The sequence below is a fragment of the Emys orbicularis genome, chromosome 10 (assembly GCF_028017835.1).
Source record: "Emys orbicularis isolate rEmyOrb1 chromosome 10, rEmyOrb1.hap1, whole genome shotgun sequence".
Lineage (NCBI taxonomy): Eukaryota > Metazoa > Chordata > Testudines > Emydidae > Emys > Emys orbicularis.
This window is the reverse complement of record NC_088692.1, coordinates 51,126,598-51,154,204: the sequence shown is the minus strand read 5'-3', so window position 1 is coordinate 51,154,204 and position 27,607 is coordinate 51,126,598. Positions and strand designations below refer to the sequence as shown.

General features: G+C 51.3%; 1 protein-coding gene and 2 pseudogenes across 1 annotated transcript; all 3 read left to right on the top strand.

Annotated features, from left to right (window-relative positions):
- Positions 1–1,544: 1,544 nt before the first annotated feature.
- Positions 1,545–4,717, top strand: LOC135884500 (zona pellucida sperm-binding protein 3-like). The gene is made up of 9 exons (XM_065411910.1): positions 1,545–1,979; positions 2,728–2,846; positions 2,936–3,039; positions 3,124–3,301; positions 3,379–3,492; positions 3,595–3,687; positions 3,773–3,915; positions 4,061–4,186; positions 4,611–4,717. The coding sequence occupies exons 1-9, from the start codon at positions 1,566–1,568 to the stop codon at positions 4,715–4,717; spliced, it is 1,398 nt and encodes a 465-aa protein (XP_065267982.1). The 5' UTR covers positions 1,545–1,565.
- A 7,976-nt stretch (positions 4,718–12,693) lies between these two features.
- Positions 12,694–15,732, top strand: LOC135884513 (zona pellucida sperm-binding protein 3-like; annotated as a pseudogene).
- Positions 15,733–21,823: 6,091 nt separating this feature from the next.
- On the top strand, positions 21,824–26,796 carry LOC135885065 (zona pellucida sperm-binding protein 3-like; annotated as a pseudogene).
- The last annotated feature ends 811 nt before the right edge of the window (positions 26,797–27,607 follow it).

Genomic DNA, 27,607 nt, shown 5'->3' with positions numbered 1-27,607 from the left:
ACCATTGTGAGATGTAGGTATGGGACATATGCAAGGAGCACTGAAAATTAGGCTCTGTGGGCCATGTAGATAAAGCAGGCCTCTCAAAGGTAGTGGGTCTTGAGACAAAGTCCTGCAGACAGGAGTGGTGGGTGATGCTTATCTCCATGATGGCCATTGTGTATTATATGCCATACAACATCTAAGTCAAATGCTAATGAGGAGCTGGCAGAGACTTCAGAAAGAAACTAACAGGAAGAAGTCAACATTGGAGGGGGAACCCTAGCTAGAGGCAAACATCAAAGGTGCATTCTGGTATATTTGAAGGGCAAAAAGACACCTTGACATCAAGTGCCTAGGAAGTAAACTGACAGCGAGTTGGCATCATGAAAAAGGGGTCACAGCCACGCTTGGCTGAAAATGCTAGAGGGAACTTGGATGACGACACTTTTCTAGACTGGAGAATAAATCTCCTTTTGCTTTAGAATTGAGCTGAAGTGCTGTGTGTGATACAAAAGCAGTGAGCTAAGGCCAAACTGGTAAACAAGGGTGCGCTGTTCCTTTGGGTATCTGTGGATATCCAGTGATCGGGGCTGAACCCCACAGGGGGCCACTTTGAAGGAACTTGAAGCCCGGGGTGCATTGCTTGTCAACCTGCAAGGCAAAAGACAGGGCTGGGCTAGCCCAGAGAAGAATGCTGTAGGGGCTGAGGGGCTGGTTGCATTGGGGAGCTAACACAGGCAAGGCTCCCTCATACTGGAGACAGATGGCAACTAGGGTGACGCACAGCCCTGGCTGCCCTGAGAAGTGTGTCAGTCCCTGTCCCAGGAATCTCAGTTTCACATGGATTTTCCCCCCAGGACAGGCCCTCTCTTGGCTTTGAAAAACAAACCTCATGGATTGCTCTGGGCTTAGGTGGGAGATAGGTGCCCAGACTCTTAGAGGGAGGCAGCTGTGCACGTGCCCAGAGGCTGAAACACGGGCACCTAAGGAACTTTATACTGTAAAAATGTAGGTGCTGCTGAGTGAATTTAGGCACCTATGGAGTTAGATATACCTATCTCATAGAACTGGAAAGGACCCTGAAAGGTCATTGAGTCCAGCCCCCTGCCTTCACTAGCAGGACTGATTTTGCCCCAGATCCCTAAGTGGCCCCCTCAAGGATTGAGCTCATAACCCTGGGTTTAACAGGCCAATGCTCAAACCACTGAGCTATCCCTCCCCCCTGAGTATGGTTTGCTAATCACGGTGGAACCAAACCCAGGATTTACAGGTCTAAATCTGGGATTGAGGGGCCTGGGTCCCTTTGTGGTGGAGCCCACCCTTAGCCTTCCATTGAATGAAACAGGGCAGGAATTTCCTAAACTGCAGCTGATGAACTGAACAACAGGTGGGGCTGATTCCCATTGGTCCTCCTATTTCCCTGGTCCAGAGTGTGGGCAGTGGGTGTGATTGGGCCCCAGCTGACTGCAGATCAGGGGAGGGTGTTAATTACCTGGGGCAGCTGTCACCTGGCTCTAGGTCAGGGTATAAAGGCCCCAGAGCAGCAGTTTCCCTCTATACTGGGTTTGCTACAAGCAGGCAGGATGGGACAAAGAAGCAGCCTGGGCTTTGCTCTCCTGTGCTGGGTGGTCAGTGGGGTGGCTGGTTACAATCCCTGGGATTTCTCTAGGAGAGACTCAGCCATGTGGAGACCCACCCCCAGGGCTAAACCCCCTCGCAGAAGAGCCCATGTACCCTCTCTTGCCCAGTCCTACCCCTGGGCTCAGGTTGATTCTTCCCAGCTCAGGGCTGTGTCCCCGCTGCAGCCTGTCACGGTGCAGTGTGAGGAGGCTCAGCTGGTGATCACTGTGCACAGGGATCTGTTTGGGACGGGGCGACTGATCGAAGCTTCTGACCTGAGCCTTGGCCCGGCCGCCTGCCAGTACATGTCCCTTAATGCTGTGGAGAACACAGTGACTTTTACAGCTGGGCTCCCTGAATGTGGCAGCGCCTTGCAGGTAAGGATTCATGCACACCAGGAGCCCCTACTGATCCCTAGCATCACTACCCCTGTCTTGTCTGATGGGGTTAAAAATGGGGTGGGGGAGAAAACAGTGGGTGGCATTTTGTTCCTGTCATTGACAAGCTCCCTGTTTTTCCTGGGTTCTTCTTCCTAGCCTCCAATCTCATGCACCAGTCATAGAATTCTGCCCAGCTTGGCTCCTAAAGCAGGCTCATGAGTGAAGCCTGAAGCGGGTGGTCTGGTGGCTCAGACAGACTTTACTTCTGGACCCCCCCCCCCCCGGTTGAAAGCTTGTCTGGAGACTCTACAGACAGGACCACTCAACTGAATACACTGGTTGGTTGGTGTTAGCCTGAGCTCCACATAAGCTGTAGGAGGGAAAGTGACAGACAATTGGCTTCCTTAATCCCTGGTCAAAATTCACCTAAAAGAAGCTGATAGAAACTTGGGGGTTTTACTGTCTGATATTCCTTCACAACCTGCACAGAGGAACCTAGTGAGTAGAGCTGTGTGAAATGGCACTACAGTGGCTCTAGTATTCCTAAGGCTGCTCTAGCAGATTGAGCTCTGCAATCCTCCTGCTTCTAGTGTCCAGCCCTTCCAAAGGCAGTTGACTGGGCACTTGTTGGAAAACTTGAGCTCTTGTTTCCATCTGGCTGAGGCTTGTTCTTGGGGCTTATCTGAATGACTTTTTAAATGCCATGTAGACTGGTGTTAACCCTTCCATGTTTGGCTCTTCCCAGATGTCCCCAGACTCCCTGGCTTACAGCACAAGCCTGAACTATAACCCCACCCCTGCCAGCAACCCAGTGATCCTGAGAACCAATCCGGCTGTGATTCCCATTGAGTGTCACTATCCCAGGTGAGAGTGTGAGATACTCGGATCCCTCCCTCCCGTTCAGTTCCTGTTGTGGGATCTGGCTCAGTGACTGAGGTTTGCTCCTCTCACAGGAAGGACAATGTGAGCAGTAAAGCCATCAAGCCCACATGGGTTCCCTTCAGTTCCACCCTGTCTGCTGAGGAGAGGCCGGGTTTCTCCCTGCACTTGATGAATGGTAGGTGGGTGGGAGGAGCCTTAAGGGGAGCCCCGCCCTGCCTGCCTGTCTGTCTGTCCTGCTCACTGTGAACTTGCCTTGCAGATAACTGGAGTGCTGAGAGACCCTCCAATGGATTCCAGCTGGGGGAGGTCATGCATATCCAAGCTGATGTCAGCACTGGGAACCATGTGGCTCTGAGGCTCTTTGTGGACTGCTGTGTGGCCACCCTGACCCCAGACAGGGACTCCTCTCCCCGCTATGCTGTCATTGACTTCAATGGGTAAGAGGTGGCAGCCCTTTCTAGTCTAAAACAAGACTGATCAGGGACTCTCACTGACCCTTGACTCTTGTGTGTAGATGCCTGGTGGATGGGAGATCAGATGACACCACCTCAGCCTTCATATCCCCCAGGCAGGACACGCTGCAGTTCATGGTGGATGTGTTCAGGTTTGCAGGAGATGCCAGGAACTTGGAGCAGAAATCTGGGAGCTCACCAAGTTGACTTTCCCCTGAGGCTAAGCTGGTGTTAGTGTCCCCTGGGATGATCCTAACCCCTCTTCCCACTTCCCCTCAGATCTACATCACCTGCCATCTGAAAGTCACTGCAGCTGAGCAAGCCCCAGATCCCTTGAACAAGGCTTGTTCCTTCAACAAAGCAGGCAACATGTGAGTAGACTAGAACCCCACCAGGGGAGTGATTGGCAGCCTAGAACAAAACACTTCACTGTAGATTGTTCCTGTTCTGTTGCAGCTGGTCTCCAGTGGAAGGCACCAGAGACATCTGCAGGTGCTGTGAGACTGGAAACTGTGGGCTGGCTGGACAGTCTGGGAGAGTCAGGCCTCTGGACAGATGGCCAGGGAGGCGCTTCCAGAGAGATGTGGCCTCCAGGCAGGGTAGGTTCTGCGCCCACTTCACCTGGGAATACGTCTGGCTTACTCCAACAGACTGTTCCTAGGGGATCTTCCACTCAAAATGGGATGGATGAGACTAACATGACATGTATTGGTGCTCTAGCAGTGCTTCTCTTCCCCAATACAGGTGACCCCTTCGTGAGGGAAGCTGAGGCTGATGTTGTGGTAGGACCCCTATTCATCTTTGATGCTTATCGAGGATCCAGGGATGTCTCAACTGATCAAATGGAAGCAGAGAACGCCACCTCAGAGGGTAACTAGTTCTACTGAACAAGTCACATGGTGCCTCTTGTCACTTACTAATTTACATTAGCTTGGAAAAGTTGATCTAAAGGATGGAAGAAATGGGTCTTGCAAATTCAGCTGTAAGACTCCCTTAGCCCAAGGAGGGGGTGTTAGTCAACAAGGCTCAAGGAGGGCTCCTTGTTGAGATGGTCCAACCAGAGCCAGTCAAACATTGCAGCCTGGGCTTATCTGCTGGGAAACCAGTTGTGCCTGAGACCTGCAACCACTTCAAAAAACCCTTCAATATAGCTCAAATATATTTCCCCCCCTCCCCCCAATTTTATTAACTGTGGCCTTCACTAATGTACCCAGCAAGTCTGTGGTGGATTTTTGGAGAGGTAGCTGGAAAAGCAACTACTTGCAGTTTTAACGATGTGTTCTTCCTCTTGTAGGATTCTCTTCTACAGCTGGGCTGATCTCTGTGGCAGCTGCCATTGCACTGGCCTTCATTACTCTGGGGATACTTGTATACAGAAGATGCAGCCGTTCTAGTGCCTGAGCAGTCACCGGTCTTGTACCTTCTGTAAATTCAGTAAATTGAGTCTGGTCCATGACTTATTCTTAAGGGGCAAGGGAGATGCCTTCCCTTCTGTGGGGAAGGAAATGGTGTGGTTGGTGCATCAACCACATCATGGACACACCAATGGGCTCCACAAGGAGAGATCATGTGAAGGTGAAGAGAGCAGAGTTTGCTGCCTTCAGGTTCCAAGAGTCAAATGGCTGGTATCTCTCATAAGCAAATGGCAGAGGCATTTCCCTCCTTCTGACCTGGCAGCTGTAACCATTACAGGGCTCTAGCACTAGAGAGAACACACATTTTCCCCCCAGCCACTGTGCCCTCTGAGTGAAACAGACTCAATGAGAGTTCCTACTGATTCCATTACTAGACTTGGGTGATGCTCTAGGATAACTTCCCCCTGATACTTCTGTTTAAAGTGAGAAGCCAAGTTCTTTTTACCACAGACTAAAATCACCTCTGCTGTGAATTCTTTGGGCTTAAGTTAGATATGGTGGTGTAGGCCACCCTTCTACTGGTACCACAGGGCCTAGGCAAAGATGGTCTAAAAAAATCTTCCAGTTTCTGCTCATGCTCTGGGGCATGACCTTTAGATCAATGAACCCTGTTCCACACTGATCATACACCCAGGGCAGCCTCTACTCAAACCCAAGTCTAAAGGGCTTTGCTCTCTCTACCACTGTATATAACACATCCCACCCTGCTGCATGACACCATGTTTGAACAAACATCTCTCCTGTAGCTGTGTGTGGATCAGATCTGGGCCCAGGGCTGCACACACAAGAAGCACTATCACCAGGACCAGGAATGGCATACGGAGCAGCTTAGTGTATGTTCCCAGAAAAAGCTCTCTGCAGCAGTGCTTATTCAGCCTCTCCCATGTGATGCTGCAGTGGGGCACTGAAGCTGGTGGGCAAGATAGTGGGGCAGGAGCAGCCCCTCTTTCCTCCAACACACACAGCTTTTTGTGTGGCCCTTGTAGGCTTGCTGTGAACCTGCAAGTGGAAGGGACTCTGAGCTAGCAAGGTGCTGACAGGGGCTGTCCAAGGTCAGAGCACCTCATGTACAGTATCAAATGACTCAGCACCCTGGGAGGCAGGAGAGTGCTGACCCCTGTTCATACAAGGATGGAAAGAGACAGAGGATCATTAAGTGAGATTGCCCAGGAAGGCTTTGGCACAGTGTGGTACTTAACCTTGATCTCTTGCAAGCCAAGGTGATGTTTCAAACATCTCACCATTGTTCTCAATGCTTTCCAGCCCATATTTCCATGGTCCCTCTGTTCTTCTCCCCCCACCCAGCTGAGCTCCAGCCCCTCTGTTGTGGGTAAATTTCCCCTGCCTCTGGCATAATTCCAGCCCTGCCACGATTACCCCAGCAAACTCTGGGTCCCTCACTTGGGAAGCTCCAAGGCCCTGACATCCCTCGAATCCCCCTTCTACTCAGCTTGTTTCTCTCCCTCCCAAATGTTGTTGGCTGTATCTAGACAAACAGCAGGAATCATTACTGTCCTTGTTTCATGGAGGAGACTCTGAGGTTCAGTGCCGCTAAGCCAAAATTAGTGGCCAGTTCCCAAACAAAGAGTTTTGTGCTGCATGAGGGGTGTGGATTCACTGCCTGGAGGTACTGCCGCTGGTAGAGCTGTCAGCTGCCTGACCTGCCAATTTTCTGGCTTTCTAGGGTGCTTTGAAGAGAGGATGCAAAATTTGGTTTTTAAATAGAAATTTAGCTGCAACCTTCACTAAACTGGGAAAAGAGCAATTCCATCATGAGGAGCCAAAATTACACCCGTGGGAGTCACCTGGTTTGGACACAGTCCTCTGCCCCTTGACCTGACCTTTCTGTAAGTGGGCTTCACAGCTGCTTGGCAGAGAATCAGGATTCCTGGGTTCTCTACCCAGCTGTAGGAGGAGACTGTGGTCTCTTGCTTAGCCCCAGGAGGGTAACCAACCACATTAACTCCATGCATTCATTTCAGAGAGCAGCATGGCTGTGACTGGGGTCATCTGGAGACACCTGGGTTTTATTCCTAGCTTTCCTAGGAGGAACATGATTTACAGTAACTCCTCACTTAAAGTCATCCAGGTTAACCTTGTTACATTGCTGATCAATTAGAGAACATGCTCGTTTAAAGTTGTGCAATGCTCCCTTATAACGTTGTTTGGCAGCTGCCTGCTTTTTCCACTGCTTGCAGAAAGAGCAGCCCATTGGTGCTAGCTGGTGGGGGCTTGGAACCAGGGTGGACCGGCAGCCTCCCATCAGCTCCCCGCTCCCCTAAGTTCCCTGTGCAGCAGCTGCCCAGCAGGTTCTCAATGGCCGGGCAGTTCAGCTGTCCTGCCCCCCCAATGCCGTGTGCTGCTCTTGCCCTCTGCCTTGGAGCTGCTCCTGGGAGCCTCCTGCTTCCTGTGCAGATGGGGGCTAATGTCAGGCTGACCCCTCCCCTTCTCCACAGAGCAGGGGGGGCACAACAGGGCTCAGGACAGAGGGAGCTTGCTGGCAGCAGCTGGTGTCTCAATTTGCTAATCTACGTAAAAAGGCAATGTACTTAGAGTGGGGTCAGCATACTTAAAGGGGCAATGTGCGTCTCTCTCTCTCTCTCACACACATGGTGTGTGTCTCTGTCTCTCTCTGCCATGCTGTCTCCCCTCCCTCCATTGGTGCTGCTTTGTAGAGTGTGAGGCTACATTAGCAACAAGGTGTTAACCCTTGAGGGCTCAGCCAAGTGCTAGTTCATCATTTAGCAGCAAGGCATTCCCTGGGAAATATCCCTCCCTCTGACTCCACCACCTCAACTAAGCTTCACAATCATCATTGCTGTGTAAAGTATTAAATTGTTTGTTTAAAACTTATACTGTGTGTGTGTATATATATAATGTCTTTTGTCTGGTGAAAATTTCCCCCCGGGAACCTAACCCTCCCTATTTACATTAATTCTCATGGGGAAATTGGATTCACTTAACATCGTTTCGCTTAAAGTAGCACTTTTTAGGAACATAACTACAACATTAAGTGAGGAGTTACTGTAACCTCTCAGTTAGCTTAGGTCTAAGATGCTGGAGCATGAGAGCTGCCTTGCACTAGTATAGGGCTATGAAGCCTTAATCATTATTAGGGATGCAGGTACAAATACCTATTAAGAGCCGTCAGTGGAATGGAACAGTTGCATGCCATCCCATGGGCTCCCCACAGGTATGGTGTTGAGAACAGGTGTCTGTCTATCTCTGGGCACACTGTCATTCCATGCAGGGCTCATAGCAGTCCATTGGTTGCTCCATCAAACCAGAGATAAACCTGAATAACTTTATATGGACTTTTGGAGCTTGCCCTTGATGCAGGCCACTAGATTGTCACAGGGGTACCTGTGACCCAAGAACCTCATGATGCCAACTGGCAGAGGGCACTGGGAGACACAGGGGCACAGGGACCCCCTGGGTTCACCAAGAGAACGTCATGTAAGTTCTCTAATGAAACCCGGGGTCACACTGGTCATCATAACCATTGTGAGATGTAGGTATGGGACATATGCAAGGAGCACTGAAAATTAGGCTCTGTGGGCCATGTAGATAAAGCAGGCCTCTCAAAGGTAGTGGGTCTTGAGACAAAGTCCTGCAGACAGGAGTGGTGGGTGATGCTTATCTCCATGATGGCCATTGTGTATTATATGCCATACAACATCTAAGTCAAATGCTAATGAGGAGCTGGCAGAGACTTCAGAAAGAAACTAACAGGAAGAAGTCAACATTGGAGGGGGAACCCTAGCTAGAGGCAAACATCAAAGGTGCATTCTGGTATATTTGAAGGGCAAAAAGACACCTTGACATCAAGTGCCTAGGAAGTAAACTGACAGCGAGTTGGCATCATGAAAAAGGGGTCACAGCCACGCTTGGCTGAAAATGCTAGAGGGAACTTGGGTGAAAGACACTTTTCTAGACTGGAGGATAACTTGTTAGTTAAGTGTAGGCTCTGGAATGTGAGTTATGATTTTGTTTCATAGCTAGCCATTTGTTTCCAGCTCTCACACAGGTTTCTATTTGACTCTCTGTTCTGTCTTTTGCTTTAGAATTGAGCTGAAGTGCTGTGTGTGATACAAGAGCGGTGAGCTAAGGCCATACTGGTAAATGGGGATGCGCTGTTCCTCTGGAAACAGAGGATCTGGGATTTCTGTGGGTATTCAGTGATCGGGGCTGGACCCCACAGGGGGCCACTTTGAAGGGACTTGAAGCCTGGGGTGCATTGATTGTCAACCTGCAAGGCAAAAGACAGGGCTGGGCTAGCCCAGAGAAGAATGCTTGAGGGGCTGATGGGCTGGTTGCATTGGGGAGTTAACACCCAGCTGGCACAGGCAAGGATCCCTCATACCTGAGGCAGCCTAAGGGGAGGATCCACAAGGTCCGGGATCTCAAGTAATTACAGGGGACAACTAAAGATATAACAGGGATGGGTGTGAGGTCACAGGGCTAAATGAGGGAAACCTGATGGGGACACCGAGCAGAGAACCCCGGACAGCGCCCACTGCTCCTCGAAAGTGTCAAGGAGCCAGCGGACGCCGCTCAGAGGAACTCTGCCCGGATACATGAGTGGACAGAGGATTGGAAATAAACCCTACAGTCCCAGAAAACCCCGTCAGCCAACCTCCTCTCTCTGGTCTTGTAGATGGCCATTTTGGCCAGCGCTAGGAGGAGGCTGACAAGGAGGTCCCGCGACTTTGTGGGGCTGCAGATAGGGAGTGCGTAGATAAAGAGGTGAGGGAAAAAGTGCAGCCAAAAATGCAATAGGATATCTAAGAGGAGCCGGAATAGGGGCTGCAACCTGGAGCACTCCAGATACACGTGTGCCAGGGTCTCCCTCACGCCACAAAAGGGGCAGGTGTCCAGGAGGGGGGCGAACCGCGCCAAGAACATGCCCAGGCTCACGGCTCCATGAAGGAGCCGCCAACTGACATCCCCGGCAGGCCTCGGGACCAGGGTGGAGTATAGGCTGGCCCACCGGGGTTCCTCACCCTTCAAAGATGGTAGGAGGTCTTGCCACTTCATGTCAGAGCGGGACACAAGGGTGAGGATGTGAAGAGTGTGGAGCACGAGCATGTACAGCTATTTCCTTGACGCGGTCTGGAAGTGAACAGGCTGCAAGTTGTGCAGCCGGCTCTCGGTGAAGGGGTGGGATGGCCAGGTAGATCCACGGGGCAGAGGCCTAGTGAAAAGGTCCGGAGGACCTGGGGTGTAGGGTGGGCGGGGAGCGCCCTCCTGCAGGACCCTGTCGAGGTAAGCCCGAGCAGTGGGCGGTAGAGCAGCCCTCACCTCCTGAAGTATGCGCCGGGAAGTATGAGGGCTAGAGAGCCCCACGCGCTGGGTGAGCATCAGGGGATCCAGACAGTCTCCCCAGTCATAGTACAGGAGGTCTCCGACTCTGGTGACTTCTGCCAGGACCAGCCTCTGTCGCACCGAGGGGGACTCTGCCACCTGCACATGGAGCTGGGGGTCGTGTAGCAGGGGCACTGTGAGGAGATCCGCCCGCTCGGTGGCCGCCATGGACCTGGTCACCGAGACCAGTTTCCAGGTCTAGAGGAGGTCCTAGTAGAAGACCGGCAGCCCAGAGAGGTCTCACGGAAGACCTCTCAGATGGAGATAAAGGAGCTGCTGGTCATATTGGAGCCCTCGGAAGCGGCGCAGGAAGGCGTGCGCCAGTATGCTCCACCCCAGGCTACCTGCACCATAAAGGAGCCTCTGCAGGGCCTAGAGGCGGAAGACGTGGACCTGAGGACTTTAGGCCCTGTCCTCCCTCCTCCAGGGGAAGGTGGAGAACCTGTGCAAAGACCCAGTGCAGTCCTGGCCAAAAGAACTCCAGAACCAGCTTCCGGAGGTTGGCCAGGAAACTCAGGGCCGGGACCAGGGTGTTGAGCCAGTGCCAGAGCATGGACAGTACTAGTTGGTTCAATACCAGTGCCTTCCCTTGGAGTAGTTCCATCCACCTCTGCAGCCGCTCTGATACCCTGCCCTCTAAACCTTGCCAGTTCTCCAGCAGAGACGGATGCGTGGCAGAAAGGTAAACGCTGAGATAGAGCAGCGGATCCGTGCCCTACCGGATGGCCTGAAGCGCAGTGGGGCGAAGCTTGCCTGCCACCTGTCCCCAACCACTAGACCAGAGCTCTTGACTCAGTTGACCCGGGCAGAGGAGGCTGCCAAGTAGATGGCCTGGCAAACCTCCACCCGCACCAGGTCGCCCGGGTCCTGGACTGTGAGGAGCACGTTGTCGGCGTATGCCAACAAGACCAGCCGCAACTCTGGCTCTCGCTGCACCAACCCCTTCAACTTCCGGTGGAGCAGACAAAGGAAGAGCTCGATCACCAGGGCATACAGCTGATCCGACAGTGGACACCCCTGGCGCACCCCTCGCCCGAAGCTGACCGGCTCAGTCAGGGTCCAGTTGAGCTTGACCAGACACTCCGAGGAAGCATACAGCACCTGAAGAAACCCCACAAACTGGGGCCTGAAACCGAAGGCTCGCAGAGTGCCCAGGAGATACCTGTGGTCCATCCGGTCGAACACCCTCTCCTGGTCTAGAAACAGGAGGTCGAACGACAGACCATCCCTACGCCCGAGCTCCAAGAGGTCCCGGACCAAGTACAGGTTATCGAGGATGGTCCAGCTCAGGATGGTGTATGTCTCGTCAGGGTGGACCAGATCCGCCAGCACGGGACCCCAGCCACAGTGAGATGGCCTTTGCTACGACTTTCTAGTCCATGCTGAGGAGCGAGATGGGATGCCAATTCCTAAGGTTGCGGGGATCCCCCTTCTTGGGAAACAAGGCGAGCACAGGTCGCCCAGGCCTTCTCTTGGCTTTGAAAAACAAACCATTCTGGGGGAGGGGAGAAATGGGGGCAGATGTGAGGAACACATTGGGGAAAACAACTCAACCCCGCAAACTCCACCCCAACCCTGGAACGAGAACACCAGTTTTGGAACTCATCTGGCTAGTTATGTGGATATTAGAGAGGACACAAATTTCCCCTTGAACAGATTTCAGTTTCGCACTTATCCACAGTGGAACAGTCGTTGGGCCAGACTGAGAGAGCAAGTGTCCGGGAATGCTGCTGTAGCCCAGTGGGAGGTGGGAGCACTGGGGTCTGGTCCCTCTTTCATTATTTATCCACAACAGAACAGCTTGAATGGGAGAGCAGGAGGAAGCCCAGCATCAGAATGCCCCCTAGCTCAGAGGTTCAAGCATTCTTCTGAGAGATGGGAGACCCCTGTTCATATCCTTTCTCTCCCCCACAGAAGAGAGGGGGAATCAAACCTGGGTCTCCTACATTCCAGGTAAATGCTCTAACCACTGGGCTAAAAGCTCTGAGGTGGACACCATGTTCTGCTCTAGTGGAATTGTGAGTGGGGCCCAAGCCAGTAGGCAGCACACCCAGTGGATTGGGGCCAACATGCGACTTAGGCAGCCAAACGACTAACTTCCCCTGGCTCATGGATCACTCTGGGCTTAGGTGGGAGATAGATGCCCAGACTCCTAGAGGGAGGCAGCTGTGCACGTACCCAGAGGCTGAAACACGGGCAAAAAGGGAACTTTATACTGTAAAAACTTAGGTGCTGCTGAGTGAATTTAGGCACCTACGAAGTTCACTGTGTAGTTTGTGGATCACAGTGGAGCCAAACCCAGGATTTACAGGCCTAAATCTGGGATTGAGGGGCCTGGTTCCCTTTGTGGTGGAGCCCACCCTTAGCCTTCCATTGAATGAAACAGGGCAGGAATTTCCTAAACTGCAGCTGATGAACTGACCAACAGGTGGGGCAGATTCCCATTGGTCCTCCCATTTCCTTGCTCCAGGGTGTGAGCAGCAGGTGTGATTGGGCCCCAGCTGCCTGCAGATTAGGGGAGCGTGTTAATTACCTGGGGCAGCTGTGGGCTGCCTTTAGCTGCAGGGTATAAAGGGCCCAGAGCAGCAGTTTTCATCCATGTAGGGTTTGCTGCAAGCAGGCAGGATGGGGTATAGAAGCAGTCTGGGCTTTGCTCTCCTGTGCTGGGTGGTCAGTGGGGTGACTGGTTACAATCCCTGGGATTTGTCTAGGAGAGACTCAGCCATGTGGAGACCCACCCCCAGGGCTGAGCCCCCTCACAGAAATGCCCATGTGCCCTCTCTTGCCCAGCCCTATCCCTGGGCTTGGGTTGATGCTTCCCAGCCCAGGGCTGTGTCCCCACTGCAGCCTGTCATGCTGCAGTGTGAGGAGGCTCAGATGGTGATCACTGTGCACAGGGATCTGTTTGGGACGGGGAGACTGATCAAAGCTGCTGACCTGAGCCTTGGTCTGGCCGCCTGCCAGTACACGTCCCTTAATGCTGTGGAGAACACAGTGATCTTTGTAGCTGGGCTTCATGAATGTGGCAGCACCTTGCAGGTAAGGATTCAGGCAAGCAAGATGCCCATACTGATCCCTAGCATCACTGCCCCTGTCTTGTCTAATGGGGTTAAAAATGCAGGGGGGGGGGAGGGAACAGTGGGTGCAATGTTTGTTCCTGTCATTGACAAGCTCCTGGTTTTTCCTGGGTGCTTCTTCCTAGCCTCCAATTTCATGCACCAATCAAAGAATTCTGCCCTGCTCAGCTCCTGGAGCAGGCTCACGAGTGGTGCCTGAAGAGTGTGGTCTGGTGTCCAGAAGTAAAGTCTGACTGAGCCACCCCTGTTCAAAGTCTGTCTGGAGACTCTACAGACTGGGCCACTCAACTGAATACATTGATTGGTGTTTGGCTAAGCTCTACATAGGCTGTAAGGGAGAGAGAGGGATAGACACCTGGCTTCCTGAAACAGTGGTCAAAACTTACCTGAATGCAGTTAACAGATTATACTTGGTGGGGGGGGGGGGGTGTTATTGTCTGATTCTTTCACAATGTGCACAGAGGAAACTTGTGAGTAGTTGTACAAAATGGCACTACTGTGGCTCTAGTATTCTGATGGTTGCTCTAGCAGACTGAGCTCTGAAGTTCCCAGTTGACTAGGCACTTGTTGGAAAACTTAGGTCTTGTTTCTTTCGGGCTGAGGCTTGTTCTCAAGCTCCTCTCAATGGCTTTTCCAATGCCATGTATACTAGTGTTAACCCTTCCATGTCTGGTTCTTCCCAGATGACCCCAGACTCCCTAGTTTACAGCACAAGCCTGAACTATAACCCCACCCCTGCCAGCAACCCAGTGATCCTGAGAACCAATCCGGCTGTGATTCCTATTGGGTGTCACTACCCCAGGTGAGTGTCTGAGATGCTCAGGTCCCCTCCCTCCCATTCAGACCCTGTTGTGGGATCTGGCTCAGTGACTGAGGTTTGCTCCTCTCACAGGAAGGACAATGTGAGCAGTAAAGCCATCAAGCCCACGTGGGTTCCCTTCAGCTCTACCCTGTCTGCAGAGGAAAGGCTGGGTTTCTCCCTGCACCTGATGAATGGTAGGTGGGAGGAGACTTCAGGGGAGCCCTGCCCTGCCTGCTTGTCTGTCCTGCTCACTGTGAGCTTGCCTTGCAGATGACTGGAGTGCTGAGAGATCCTCCAATGGATTCCAGCTGGGGGAGGTCATGCATATCCAAGCTGATGTCAGCATTGGGAACCATGTGGCTTTGAGGCTCTTTGTGGACAGCTGTGTGGCCACCCTGACCCCAGACAGGGACTCCTCTCCCCGCTATGCTGTCATTGACTTCAATGGGTAAGAGGTGGCAGCCCTTTCTAGTCTAAAACAAGACTGATCAGGGACTCTCACTGACCCTTGACTCTTGTGTGTAGATGCCTGGTGGATGGGAGATCAGATGACACCACCTCAGCCTTCATATCCCCCAGGCCCAGGCAGGACACACTGCAGTTCATGGTGGATGTGTTCAGGTTTGCAGGAGATGCCAGGAACTTGGTGAGCTCCTAGATTTCTGCTCCAAGTCGATTTCCCCCCTAGGCTAAGCAGGTGTTAGTGTCCCCTGGGATGGTCCTAACCCCTCTTCACACTTCCCCTCCAGATCTACGTCACCTGCCATCTGAAAGTCACTGCAGCTGAGCAAGCCCCAGATCCCTTGAACAAGGCTTGTTCCTTCAACAAAGCAGGCAACATGTGAGTAGACTAGAACCCCACCAGGGAGTGATTGGAAAGGCAGCTTAGAACAGAGAACTCTTCCCTGTAGCTGATTGTTCCTGTTCTGTTGCAGCTGGTCTCCAGTGGAAGGCACCAGAGACATCTGCAGGTGCTGTGAGACTGGGAACTGTGGGTTGCTTGGAAGACAGTCCAGGAGAGCAAAGCCTTTGAATAGATGGCCAGGAGAGCACTTCCAAAGACATGTGGTTTCCAGACACGGTAAGTTCTATTTCAGCCACTCCACCTGGAAAGGTGTCTGGCTAGCTCTAACAGTCTCACTTTGGGATGAACACCCAAAGACCAGCCAAATCGAAAACTTAATTGGTTCTTGCTTATGCCTCTCTCCCCCCCCCCCCCCCCCATACAGGTACTCTTTCCAGGAGGGAAGCAGAAGCTGATGTTGTAGTAGGACCCCTATTCATCATGGATGCCTATAAAGGATCCAAGGATATCGTAGCAGATCCAGTGGAAGCGGGGAAGGCAGCCTCCCACAGGAGATGGCATCAGAGGGTATCTATTTCCTAGCTTATAGGAGGTCCCTAATGTCTTCAAGTTGCTTATAACTATGTTTCAGCTGGCTGTCTTGGTCTGTCAGGAAGTGCAGCACTGGCTCAGCTGCTGGGTTGAAGCACCCAGTGGTGGTCTGAGAAGCAGAGGTTGATTCGGGATTTACAACAGAGGTGCCTGTCTTGTCATGCAGGCTAAAACTCCAGTTTGGTATGAATAGCAGCAGCATTTGCTCAATGGAGTACGCAGAATGCTTCCAAACTGCTGCACTCTGTGAATTGGCCAAGTCATCTTGCTGGACTTGACAGGGTAATGGAGGTGGACAAATTCCTAGTCCTGATTCTAACTACCTGTATCTCTCTCATGGGCAGGAGAGAAGGCTTGGCTGAGCCTGACCATCGTGGCTGCATAGGTTTGTACCTACTTTTAGGGGGCCTCCTCCATATCAAACTGCCGCAGTTTCATTGTGGGAGCTGTTGTGTGAGCTGTACCTTCTGTATAATGTAAAATAAAACCCATTGGAAGCTGAGGCTGGTCTGTACTGACTCTGTAACAGGGGCAGTCCTTCAGCTCAATGGGCACATTAGGGGAAGGATAGGGAGGAAGAGGGAGGCTCCAAGGTGATGCTAGCTACCTCTGAGTGGGGAGGGGAAATTTCACCTCACCTAAACAGAATTGTCCATTGACAAAACAAATATTAAATGAGCCCCCCCCCACCCCCCAGTGCAGCCCCATCACTTCAGAAAAATGGGGAGGGGTGTAGATATGTCCCCATGTAGAACATGAGATGGGATGAGATTTAGATTATACCCGGAAAAGCTCGGAGATGTGTAAAATAGTGTGCTGGGGCCATAACCCCCTCTTCCTTCATAGCAAACAATCCCCCTTCTTTTCCCCCCCTCCAAGGTGCAAGTCAGAGTCCTACAGGGCCCTATAAATGGGGTGTTCTCCCTCTCCCAGCCACCATTCCTCTGCATGAAATGGCTTCCAAGGCTCTGACTTTGGCAGGGTAGCTTTACAAAGCCCTCTAAGCTATATTTAGGGCCACAAGTGTGTCTCAACAGCTTAGCTCAGTGGTGGTTGCTTTAGTTAACCACAATGGCCAAAGTTATGCCCAGTGCCCCATCTGGGCTATTGGTTGACCTGACCTGGTGGCAGCTCACAGGGGAAGTCTCAGTGATAGAAAGAGAGAGCTGGTGTTTGGAGGCCCAAGCCAGGGCCTGAACCCCTCCTTTCAGGGGGTTTTAGAGACAAACCTCAGAAGGGCAAAACCAGCCCCATCCACTGCCTCCTCAGTCCCTGTGGCAGAGATCCAGCCTCCCCTAAACATATAGTTTCCCCTCCCATTGCTTCCTGATATACCTAATATACACATAGGTCCTCCACCTGTTTCTTCCTCACCTGAGAGCTCCCAGCTGCTGACTCCCCTCTCTGCAGGGTGATAAGTTCAGTTGTGTTCTTGGAAATGCATCTCTAGGACCTCTGTGTGAGGTAGAGAAGCCTCCCTGGCCCTGTTTCACACAGGGGCAACAGAGGGTCCCGGATGTAAGGCAAAACTGAGAGGCCAGCACCACACATCCTTTAAGTGATTTTTCTTTTCTTGGGGTCCTGCATCCCACAAGAAATCTGGCCAAGATGGCATAGATCCTTTTCCCTGGGCCCTAGTTTAGCGTCCTCAGCACAGAACCATAATCTGTCCTCCTGTAATTCCTCCAGCATTGCCAAGCAGTGATGTCAGGTACAGTTGTTTACTAGGCAAATTTATCTTTGTGTCCTAGTGCTTTTTAGGAATCAGTCTAGAGGATTTTAGCCCTGTTGTACAGCCCGTGTTTTGGCTTAATCTTTCTGAGAGGCAGTGAGACTCAACTGCAACTCCAACCCCCTCCTCCCCCCCCCCCCCCCACAAGGGGCCCCTGGGTCTATTCCTGCCCCTGCTGGAAGTGACCCTGTGGAACCGCTCTCATACCCTCATCTGCTGATAGTCAGGCTCATCTGACTCTTCCCCCCCCCCCCCCAGTTCTTAGAGCAGATGCACTATTCATTTTAAAGAAAAACTTACTTGCAGCCTTCACTAAACTGGTAAAACAAAAGTTCCAGTGTGTGATGCTATTAACACACTCTCTCTCTCTCTTCTCTTCTCCTCCCCCCCCCCCCCCCTTAGGTCAGCAGCAGGGTTTGAATACTGGACTCTCAGAATTCCCCTACAGCCAATACCCCAGGAGCTAACACATGCTGCACAGCTGTTTGTAAAACAGCAGTGGGACTCTGACTTTTGTCCCTGGAGTTGGGACAAAAGGGGGGGCGGGGGGCTAGTGTCTAGAGTCCTGAAGAGGCTAGCCAAGCACATATATTGATTTTAAAAGGCTGGGTGGCTGAGACTTGGGTCTGTTTATATTAGAGGGCTGGGTTCTAGTCTCAGGACTGTGCTTGTATAGTCTATTAGCTATGATTGACCTGAATTTTACGGGTTGTTAATTATGGCTTGCCACTGATTGTATCTGACCAGAAGATTTATAGGTTCTTGTCCAATTCAGACTCCAGGGTCTAATAATTCAGCGAGCTCTATAACAGGAGAGGAATCTCAGGATGCTTGGAAAAAACCTTACATCTAGGACAATACCAAATTGATGCTAAACTTTATTGAGATTAACAAAAGAATAATAAATGCTATGAAACTTATGACTGTAAAACAGTAAAAATTCCAAAACCCATGGGCCTAACACTCCTATTAAGTACCTTAACCTAACATGCACACCCTTCCTTGAGGACCTAGTAATAGGAGGTGAAGGACCAGCCTTACTCGTGGCATGCCCAATAACACAATGGTTCTGGCTTCTTCATTAGTTAGGAGTGTTGAGTAGTTGTACTATACTGCACAAGCTGAGCTGATAGCATGATGGAAGATAAAAAAAAAATCCTATAGGAGAACAAAGAAAAGGAAAAAAGCTCTCTAAGATGTCCATACATGGTATTTTATAGGATCCTCATGCTCTGTAATTCAGGCCCAACCTATTGTCCCCAGATCTTATTTCCATACCCTAAGAAATTTATGGGCACCCTTATTCTATAGCAGGGGTCAGCAACCTTTCAGAAGTGGTGTGCCGAGTTTTCACTTATTCACTCTAACTTAAGGTTTCGCGTGCCCGTAATACATTTTAATGTTTTTTAGACGGTCTCTCTATAAGTCTATATTATATAACTAAACTATTGTTGTATATAAAGTAAACAAGGTTTTCAAAATGTTTAAGAATCTTAATTTAAAATTAAATTAAAATGATGATCTTATGCTGCCAGCCCGCTGCCGGCCTGGGGTTCCGTTCACCTAGTTTGGCAGCGGGTTGACCGGGGCCTGCAGGACGCCAGCTGGCAAGGGCCTGGCAGCCGGGACCCAAGACTGGGGGTGCAGGAGGTCCTGTTTGGTGCTCGGGTGGGGATGTGGGGGGGGGGTGCAGGAGTCAGGGCATGGGGTGTGTGAGGGGGTGCTGGGTGTGGGGAGGGGTCAGAGCTGGGGTGCTTGGCTCATGGGGTGCTCACGGCAGGGGGCTGGAGGGGACATGTCTCCTCCCCACCTCTTCTCTGCCTCCTCCCCGGAGCAGCGAGCACGCTGCGGCTTGGCTCCCCCTCCCAAGGGCGATCAGCTGATCGGCGGCAGGGAGGGGAAGGAAAACACCACACTGGGGGAAGAAGCGGGGGAGGGGGGAGCTCGGCTGCTGGCATGACCAAGCTTCTGCCCCCGCAGGAGAAATCGGTGGGTGGGGGGGCTGAGTGGGGCCAGGACCCCAGTAGGCAGCAGTGTGCCATCAAAAATTGGCTCGCGTGCTCTCTTTGGCACGTGTCCCGCAGGTTGCCAACCCCTGTCCTATAGGTTAGTGGATTATGACACTTACTCTCTACGTATTAATAAGGATTGTCTCACTCCAAAAACTGCCAACCTAGGCTCTCTGTGTGACTTCTAGGTTTGTGGTGTACCCCGCAGTTACCAACCACTTGCAGACACTGGATAAACCTATTCAGTGTTGGGTGTAGTTCCTCCTTTCAGTTCCACAAAGTTCAGGGATCATTTCTATCTGTGCCAAAGGTTGCCAGCCTTTATGCTGACTTACTCTTAGCTGATCTTACTAGATACAGGCTGGTAGGTTTCTTGCATTTCAGCAAAACTTATTCTATGTATAATTATTAGGAAACACATATCATATGCCTCAACACAGCCTCATTTCATAGGCATTAATACTGAAAATATAAGAATCAAATATGAAATAGATTAATTTAGCAAGAGAAACATTATTTGATATGGCTGGCCAGATTAGTTACAGGATATAATAGCTAGCGAAGTAATCCAATGGGCTACATTATTTTACCATTACAGTGGGAGGGAATGATAGTTGCTTTCTTCTACAGGAGGGGTATGAGGCCTTGATCAATAATGAAGGTTGTGAAGTACACTTTGCATTCATAGCTGTTGGGGGAAGATGAGAACTGAATGCATGGGGCCCTGGCTCTCAGCCAAGCACACCTATTCCTAGAGGAAGGGGTATTTTGTATGGATGTCTTTCTTCCTCTCTCTGCATATAGAGTTCCATGTAAGGGCTCATAGCATTCCCATGGACTGCTTCACTGGTCCAGAAATAAAGTTGAACAACTTTCTGTGGATGAGTTTCTAGAGCTTGCTTTTGGTGCAGGACATTAAATCTCCACAGGCATATCCCAGTGATCTCAGTTTTATTTTGATCCATGCCATACTCCATCCCTATCTCTGTGTAAAAATAGCATTATACTATTTAAGAAGCCATTGTGGGTGAAGTGGAGTACCTAGGGCCCCAAACAAGCTCAAGTTTGCATCACAGTCTCCACCCCAACCCTGGAGCTAGAATACCTGTGTAGGTGGATTTCAGAGAGGATTCACACATTCAGATATAAAGAGAGACCATATTGCAACTTCAACTCTGGTGCAGCTGTCACTGCCCATAATGGAAAGTCCCTCTAGAACCCCTCGTCTCTTATAAAGACTGTACAGCCAATATGTTACAGCCATATCAGAGTTTCAGCCTTTAATTAAATTAAACATGACCCGAATCTCCCAAAATACAACTGATGAATTGACCACCAGCTGAGGCCGATTCCCATTGGTCCTCCCATTTCCCTGCTCCAGGGATGGGGCAGTGGGTGTGATTGGGCCCTGGCTACCTGTAGTGCAGGGGAGGGTGTTCATTACCTGAGGCAGCAGGGAACTGGCTTTAGGTCAGGGTACAAAGGATCTGAAGCAGCAGTTTCCCTCTAGGCTGGGTTTGCTGCAGGCAGGCAGGATGGGGCATAAAGGTAGCCTGGGCTTTGCTATTCTGTGCTGGGTGGTCAGTGGGGTGACCTGTTACAATCCCTGGGATTTCTCTAGGAGTGACTCAGCCATCTGGAGACCCGCCCCCTTGCCGATGAGCCCATGTGCCCTCTCTTGCCTAGCCCTACCCCTGGGCTTGGGTTGATGCTTCCCAGCTCAGGGCTGTGTCCCTGCTACAGCCTGTCACGGTGCAGTGTGAGGAGGCTCAGCTGGTGATCACTGTGCACAGGGATCTGTTTGGGACGGGGAGACTGATCAAAGCTGCTGACCTGAGCCTTGGCCTGGCCACCTGCTGGTACACATCCCTTAATGCTACCAAGAACACACTTACTATTCAGTCCCCAAATGGGTCTTGCTTCATGCCTCCATGTACTCTGAAAGAGCTGTGAGTATCTCTTCTACTAGCACAGACTCAAAGCTAAGGGGGTGGAGGAATTCTTGGTGTGGTAATAAGGCTTCACCTTTGGACACATGGGTTTAAATCCAGTCTGGGGACTACAATAGAAACTAGTACCCAGACCAGAGCCACCAAGGTAGCTAGGCTTCTAACTTCCATTGACATTAGGAGCCTGAATACCTTTGTAGCTCTGAGCCCCAGTGAACAGTTGGCTTGAACTTCCCAAGGCCATGCAGGTGATCAGCCTGGTGTAATGAGTTCTCCCATCTGAGCTAAATGCAGGGCACACTTGTCTGGCACTGGCCTCCTAAAATATGCCTTGTACGTGGGTTGAGTTATCAACTTGCATGGGATACGCCCTAGATCAGAGGAACTCGTATAAGAGCTAGTTCGGTCCTATTTAACTCTCTGCCATATGTGTAGTGGCAGGTACCTTTGGCAGACCCTACCACCCCTTAGCCAGTCTGATCTCTCTATGGGCCGTCCATGACCTCCAAAGTCTAATGCCCTAGGTCCTGATCCCAATCTCCCTTGCAGTGATAAAACCACTGCTGGTACGAAGGATCTCTCAGCTTCGTATCCCTGTTGGGAGTGACTCCTTTCCCAGGAGCCTCTCTACACTAACTGGGCCTTCTGCCCCACATGCAGATGTGAACCGCAGAGTCGGGGGGTCTCCTCCAGCTCGCACTGCAGCTGCACTGAATCTCCTAAATAGCCCTCCTGTGCAGCATTTCTCCCTCTTCAGGTAGCAATGGCAGCTGGGCTTAAGTTGTGCTGTTCCCGCTGGGAGATGGTGACTCTCTTCCAAGGTGACTCCATCAGCCCTGCAAACAGCTGATCCCGGCACAATCTCTCCCTCTGTAGAAAGAGGAAACTAGTAACTAAACTGAGCAAGCTGAGATCCTACTGTGGCCCAGCATGCCCTGGGGTACTTCTGTGGCATGTCCTAGGACTGGGGCACTTGTCAGAAGTATTTGAGCTGAACGCTTCCTCTTGGCTGAACTAAATCTCAAGAGCTCTTCAGAAGAACTACTTGCTCTTAACCCTTCAATGTCTCCTTCTTCCAGCTGACCTCTGACTGCCTGGTATACTGTACAAGCTGAGTGCTGGAGCCCTAGATATAACTAACAGTATGAACTAAAGGCAGTGAACCACCAGAGTAGGCCTGACCTTGGCAAATACCACCACACTAGGTATTGCTGAATACCATGTAAGCACATTCCTGAGTGGAGAGGATGGTACAGAAACACCCAGATCTCTCAAGTAACTACATAAATGCATTCCTAAGAGATGGTACAAGAACACACTGACCCCTTGTAAGATAACGAGGGGATGACAGGATAACAGATAAGGATGTTTTGTGCAAACTAGCAGGAACGAGGATAAGGGTGGTAACTAATAACATCTGGAGTGTAATATGAAACTTGTTTGTATCAGTGTGTAAAAGGAGAAGTGCTAGGTAGGGCATCTGTGTATTGGCTGTGGGGACAGGACCCTGGTGTCCTGACCTGAGTCTTTATCTTGTCATGGGCATGGATGTCCGTGTCCCTGTGACCTGTTAGACTGGGCACTAGTACCGTGCTTTGCTGACAATACACCTGGCCAAGCACCTTCACCACCCAACTGAGCCTGGGGTCTTTGGTTATGAATAACATCGAGGTCTGCTGAATCGGTAAGCGGCGTTCTCTGCTAATGCAGCTGGCATAGGAGCGCCAAGAACAGCAATGCTGGCAGCAGTAATTCTGCAGCATCAGCAAATCTCTGCAGCACTAACCTTGGCAACCCCCACGTTGCTTACTTGGTGTTAGCTAATATCTAGTGTGGTGTTTTGCCAAGGCCAGGCCTACTCTGGTTCACACTGTTACACCTAGGGCTCCAGCAAGGCCTGACACCAGACAGGGACTCCTCTCCCTGCTATACTGTTATTGACTACAATGGGTAAGAGCTGGGAGCCCTTTCTAGTCTAAAACAAGACTGATCAGAGATTCTTACTGTCCCTTGGTTCTTCTCTAGGTGCCTGCTGGATGGGAGATCAGATGACACCATTTCAGCCTTCATATCCCCCAGGCCCAGGCAAGACACGCTGCAGTTCATCAGGTTTGCCGGAGATGCCAGGAACTTGATGAGCTTTCAGCTTTCTGCTCCAAGTTGATTCCCCAGGCTAAGCAGGGGTTGGTGAGTGTCTCCTGGGATGGTCCTAGTCCCTCTCCCACTTCCCCTCCAGATCTATATCACCTGCTATCGGAAAGTCACTGCAGCTGAGCAAGTCCCAGATCCCTTGAACAAGGCTTGTTCCGTCAACAAACAGGTGACATGTGAGTAGCTGGAGTAGGACCCCATGGAGGTGAGGTTGGTGGGAAGGGCAGCCCGGAGAGGAAAAGTCTTACTTTAAGTGACTCTACCCCTTCTTCTGGTCCATTTGGTCTCCGGGGGAAGGTTTCACTGTCTGGAGTGGCTCAGGACTATGAGTGCCTATCTCAGGGCAGACTGTCAAAAACAGGGCAGACACCCCAAACTGATGGTGTGTTCTAGAATTAGATTTCACCAAGCCAGTAACAAATGTGAGCTCCTTGATCACTATAACAGCCTTGCCCTGGAGTCACAGACTCTCCAGTCTCTCTTGCCACCCAGACAAACTGGACTTGGTGATAAATAGTCGCTTACACCAAAAATCACACCCTATTCAAGTTGCTTCCAGTCCTGAGAAACCTATCAGTTACCCCCAGATCAATTGGTACCCTAGATCTTACACCAAGGACAGCACCTGTAACCAATCCTGTAACAAACTATTTAAAGGAATGTTATTTACAGGCTGTCAAGGCTGATTCCCCACTCTGGCATTTTGAGTGCAGAAGGTGGGGGCCCGCAAGGATTCTAAAAAATAATACTGGCCACTCCAGGCTTGTATTAAACTCCCAAGGTTACAGCTTTACTCTGACCTTGGATGGGTAGATGCTGCCACCACCCAAGTGCAAAACCCCTTTGAGAATCCAGGAAGGCACACTTGGAAATTCCTTCCTGTGCATACCCTCAAGCCCTGGCATTCCCCCCTTCCAGGGAAGAGCTGAGAAAGAAAAACAAAGGAAATCAGCTGTTGCCACCAGCTAATTAAACAACATATGCACAAACCCCTTAGGACACAAAAATCAAATCCTGTTCTTAAAAAAGGTAAATGTTATTAAAAACAAAAAGAAAGAAAATACAGTAACTCCTCACTTAACGTTGTAGTTATGTTCCTGAAAAATGCAACTTTAAATGAAACGATGTTAAACGAATCCAATTTTCCCATAAGATTTAATGTAAATGTGGGGGGTTAGGTTCCAAGGAAATTTTGGGGGGGGGCAGACAAAAGGCATTATATACTGTACAGTACTGTACTGCGGTGGGGAGGTGCCCCTGGCGTACCCCTGGGGCTGGGGGTGCAGGGTCTGGGAGGGAGTTAGGGTGCAGGAGGGTGCTCAGGGCTGGGGCAGGCAGGAGGTGCAGAGCACTTACCTGGGGAAGCTCCTGTTTGGTGCAGGGGGTGTGCAGGTGGCTCTGCGCAGCATGGCACTGCCCCCATGGCCGCGATTCTGGGAGCTGCCCCCTCCCCCTCCCCACAGGCAGGGCCACCCGGAACGCAGGGGCTTTAGGGGCTGCAGGGCCCTGGGCTAAGGGGGCCCTGGCCTGCAGCTGTAAAGCCCCTTTCGGAATGCGGCCCTGAGAACACGGGCCGGAGGACTCAGGAGGAGCAGGGGCAGCCAGCGGCTGGAGAGAAGCAGCGCTCCCCCCCCCCCCTTCATTTATCATACAGGCTACAGCAAACAAACAGATACACACAAATGAGTTACCATCTAAATCCTAAGAGTGACAGAGTTATAAATATTTGGAGATATACCTATCTCCTAGAGCTGGAAGGGACCCTGAAAGGTTATCAAGTCCAGCCCTCTGCCTTCACTAGCAGGACCAAGTACTGATTTTGCCCCAGATCCCTAAGTGGCCCCCTCACGGGTTGAACTCACAATTCTCCGTTTAGGAGGCCAATGCTTAAACCACTGAGCTATTCCTCGAAACCTCTGTCAAGTCAAAGTGCTTTTCAGGGCAGATCCAGGAGAGCTCTGGCTTAAATTTAGAGTTTCTAGCCCTTCTGAATTCAAACAGCCAAAAGTTGGAAAAATTTCCTGTGGCTTTATTTTATTTCTTTCATTCAGCTTCCAAGCCCACAGGATGAGCTTCCTTGCATGTAGCATTTCCCAGGTGCGATAGGGCCATTGACCTGTCCTTTGTATTATGATGTGATGGCCCATCTGATTTTGATAGCCCTTGGGGGGGGGAGGGAAAGGAAGGGGCGATTCCTGTGCCTGAGTTCACAAGTTCAAAGCAAAGATTTTCAGTTACTTAGGCCTTGGCTACACTTGCAGCTGTACAGCGCTGTGAGGTAAACCTGTCTTCGTACAGCTGAGTAGGGAAAAGCGCTGTAGTCTGTCCACACTGACAGCTGACAGTGCAGTGCCCTGGCCACACTTGCAACATTTGCAGCCATGTTGGGAGCGGTGCATTATGGGCAGCTATCCCAGCATTCATGTGGCTGCAACGTGCTTTTCAAAACGGGGGGGCGGTGGGGTGGAGTGTGACAGGGAGTGTGGGGGGAGAGAGAGTGCTTTTTGGAGCGTGTCAGCACTCTATTTTGCAAGTTCTGAACTCCCGGCCCCCTGCTCATTCATTCACTCACTCAAAGGAAACAGCAAACTATTTGCTTTTCTCTGTGGTACGAGCTTTGAAACTGGCACTTCCGCATTCCTGCAGCCGGTCACAACAATGGAGAGGATTGGCCACTTGACAAGGTGATTAGTACAGCGCTGCAAGCGTTTACACTCACACCTGTGAGTCGTAGCCACTCCGCTGTATCTCTTATGCTTCTCGGGGAGGTGGAGTACCTGCAGCGGTGTACCCAGGGAGATACAGCACTGTAAGTGCCCCGCCAGTGTGGACAGGGAGTGAGTTACAGCGCTGGGGGAGGCTTTACAGCGCTGTAACTCGCAAGTGTAGCCAAGGCCAAAGCAAAACTTGCATGTTTTCTTATAGCACCAAATGCAGACATTGCAAGTGAGACTAATGCATGCAGCCGCTTACAGGCATTTCAGAGTCTAATACCTATTCTGAGCAAAACTAACCTACAGCTGACCTGGTCTGGTCTCCAGCTACAAGGTTGTCAGTTCTTAGCTAATGTCTGCAGCCTGGGCAAGAACTGGCATCTGGCCTGCTAACATCACAGATGGTACCAGAGACATCTGCAGCTGCTGTGAGACTGGGGAACTGTGGGTTGCTTAAGGACAGTCCGGGAGAGTCAGGCCTCTGGACAGAGGGCCAGGGAGGTGTTTCCAGAGAGATGTGTCCCCCAGGCATGGTAGGTTCTGTGATCCCCACCCAACTTATGTAGGGGGGCAGGATGTACACCTTTGACCAATCCAGCCTCTCTTCTTCAGGTCAAACTGACCCCCTCCAATCTAAAGGGTTCTCATCCCAAAGTGAGTGGGGGAGGGTGTATCTAATGAAATATTAATGGGCTCTTGGTAACACTTGTATCCCAACACATGTGACTCCTCAGTGAGGGTAGCAGAGGCTCGTGTTGTGGTAGGACCCCTATTCATCCTTGATGCCTAGCAAGGGTCCAAGGATCTCGTAGAAGACCAACAGGAAGCAATGCAGGCCTGGGAGCTTCCACCCACCTGGGAAAAATCCTGAAGTCTCATCCTGGGGCAGGGTGGGGGAATTATTCATAACAGTGGGGGTTGAAGAGGGAAGTAGCAAAACCAGAATAAATGGGGGAGTTCTCCACTGAATACCTCCTCCAGATCATCACAGCTCGGCTGTGAAGAGCCTTGATAGCTAGGTTGATGCACCAAACCCGTGGTCTATGATCAACAGCTGGAATTATAAAGCAATTGCTGCCCATCATACTAGGCAGCACCGCCCCAGGGCCCTCCAAAAGCCATGCTGAACAAACACAACTCCCACTGCTCCAGCCAGGGCCGCCCGGGGGGGGAGGGGAGGCAAGTGGGGCAATTTGCCCCGGGCCCTGCAGGGGCCCCCACGAGAGTTTTTTGGGGCCCCTGGAGTGGGGTCCTTCACTCGCTCCACCGCAGTTTGGGAATCCCATCGCGGCGAAGCCATCTATGATGACCTGCACGTTTCCCAGGGTCACTACCTTTGAGAGCAGTAGCTCAACGATTGCGTTGGCTACTTGCATCACAGCAACCCCCACGGTAGATTTGCCCACGCCAAAGTGGTTCGCGACTGACCGGTAGCTGTCTGGCGTTGCAAGCTTCCAGAGGGCTATGGCCACTCACTTCTGGACAGTCAGGGCTGCTCGCATCCGGGTGTCCTTGCGCTTCAGGGCAGGGGACAGCAACTCACAAAGTTCCAGGAAAGTTCCCTTACGCATGCGAAAGTTTTGCAGCCACTGTGATTCATCCCAGACCTGCAGCACTATGCGGTCCCACCAGTCCATGCTTGTTTCCCAGGCCCAGAATCGCCGTTCCACAGCATCAACATG

What these genes read in the sequence shown, in the direction of transcription:
- LOC135884500 (XM_065411910.1), top strand. Translation starts at nt 1,566, where the DNA reads ATGGGACAAAGAAGCAGCCTGGGCTTTGCTCTCCTGTGCTGGGTGGTC. An exon ending in ATTGAGTGTCACTATCCCAG is followed by an intron (nt 2,847 to 2,935) that starts GTGAGAGTGTGA and finishes CTCCTCTCACAG; the next exon opens with GAAGGACAATGTGAGCAGTA. An exon ending in GCAGGAGATGCCAGGAACTT is followed by an intron (nt 3,493 to 3,594) that starts GGAGCAGAAATC and finishes CACTTCCCCTCA; the next exon opens with GATCTACATCACCTGCCATC.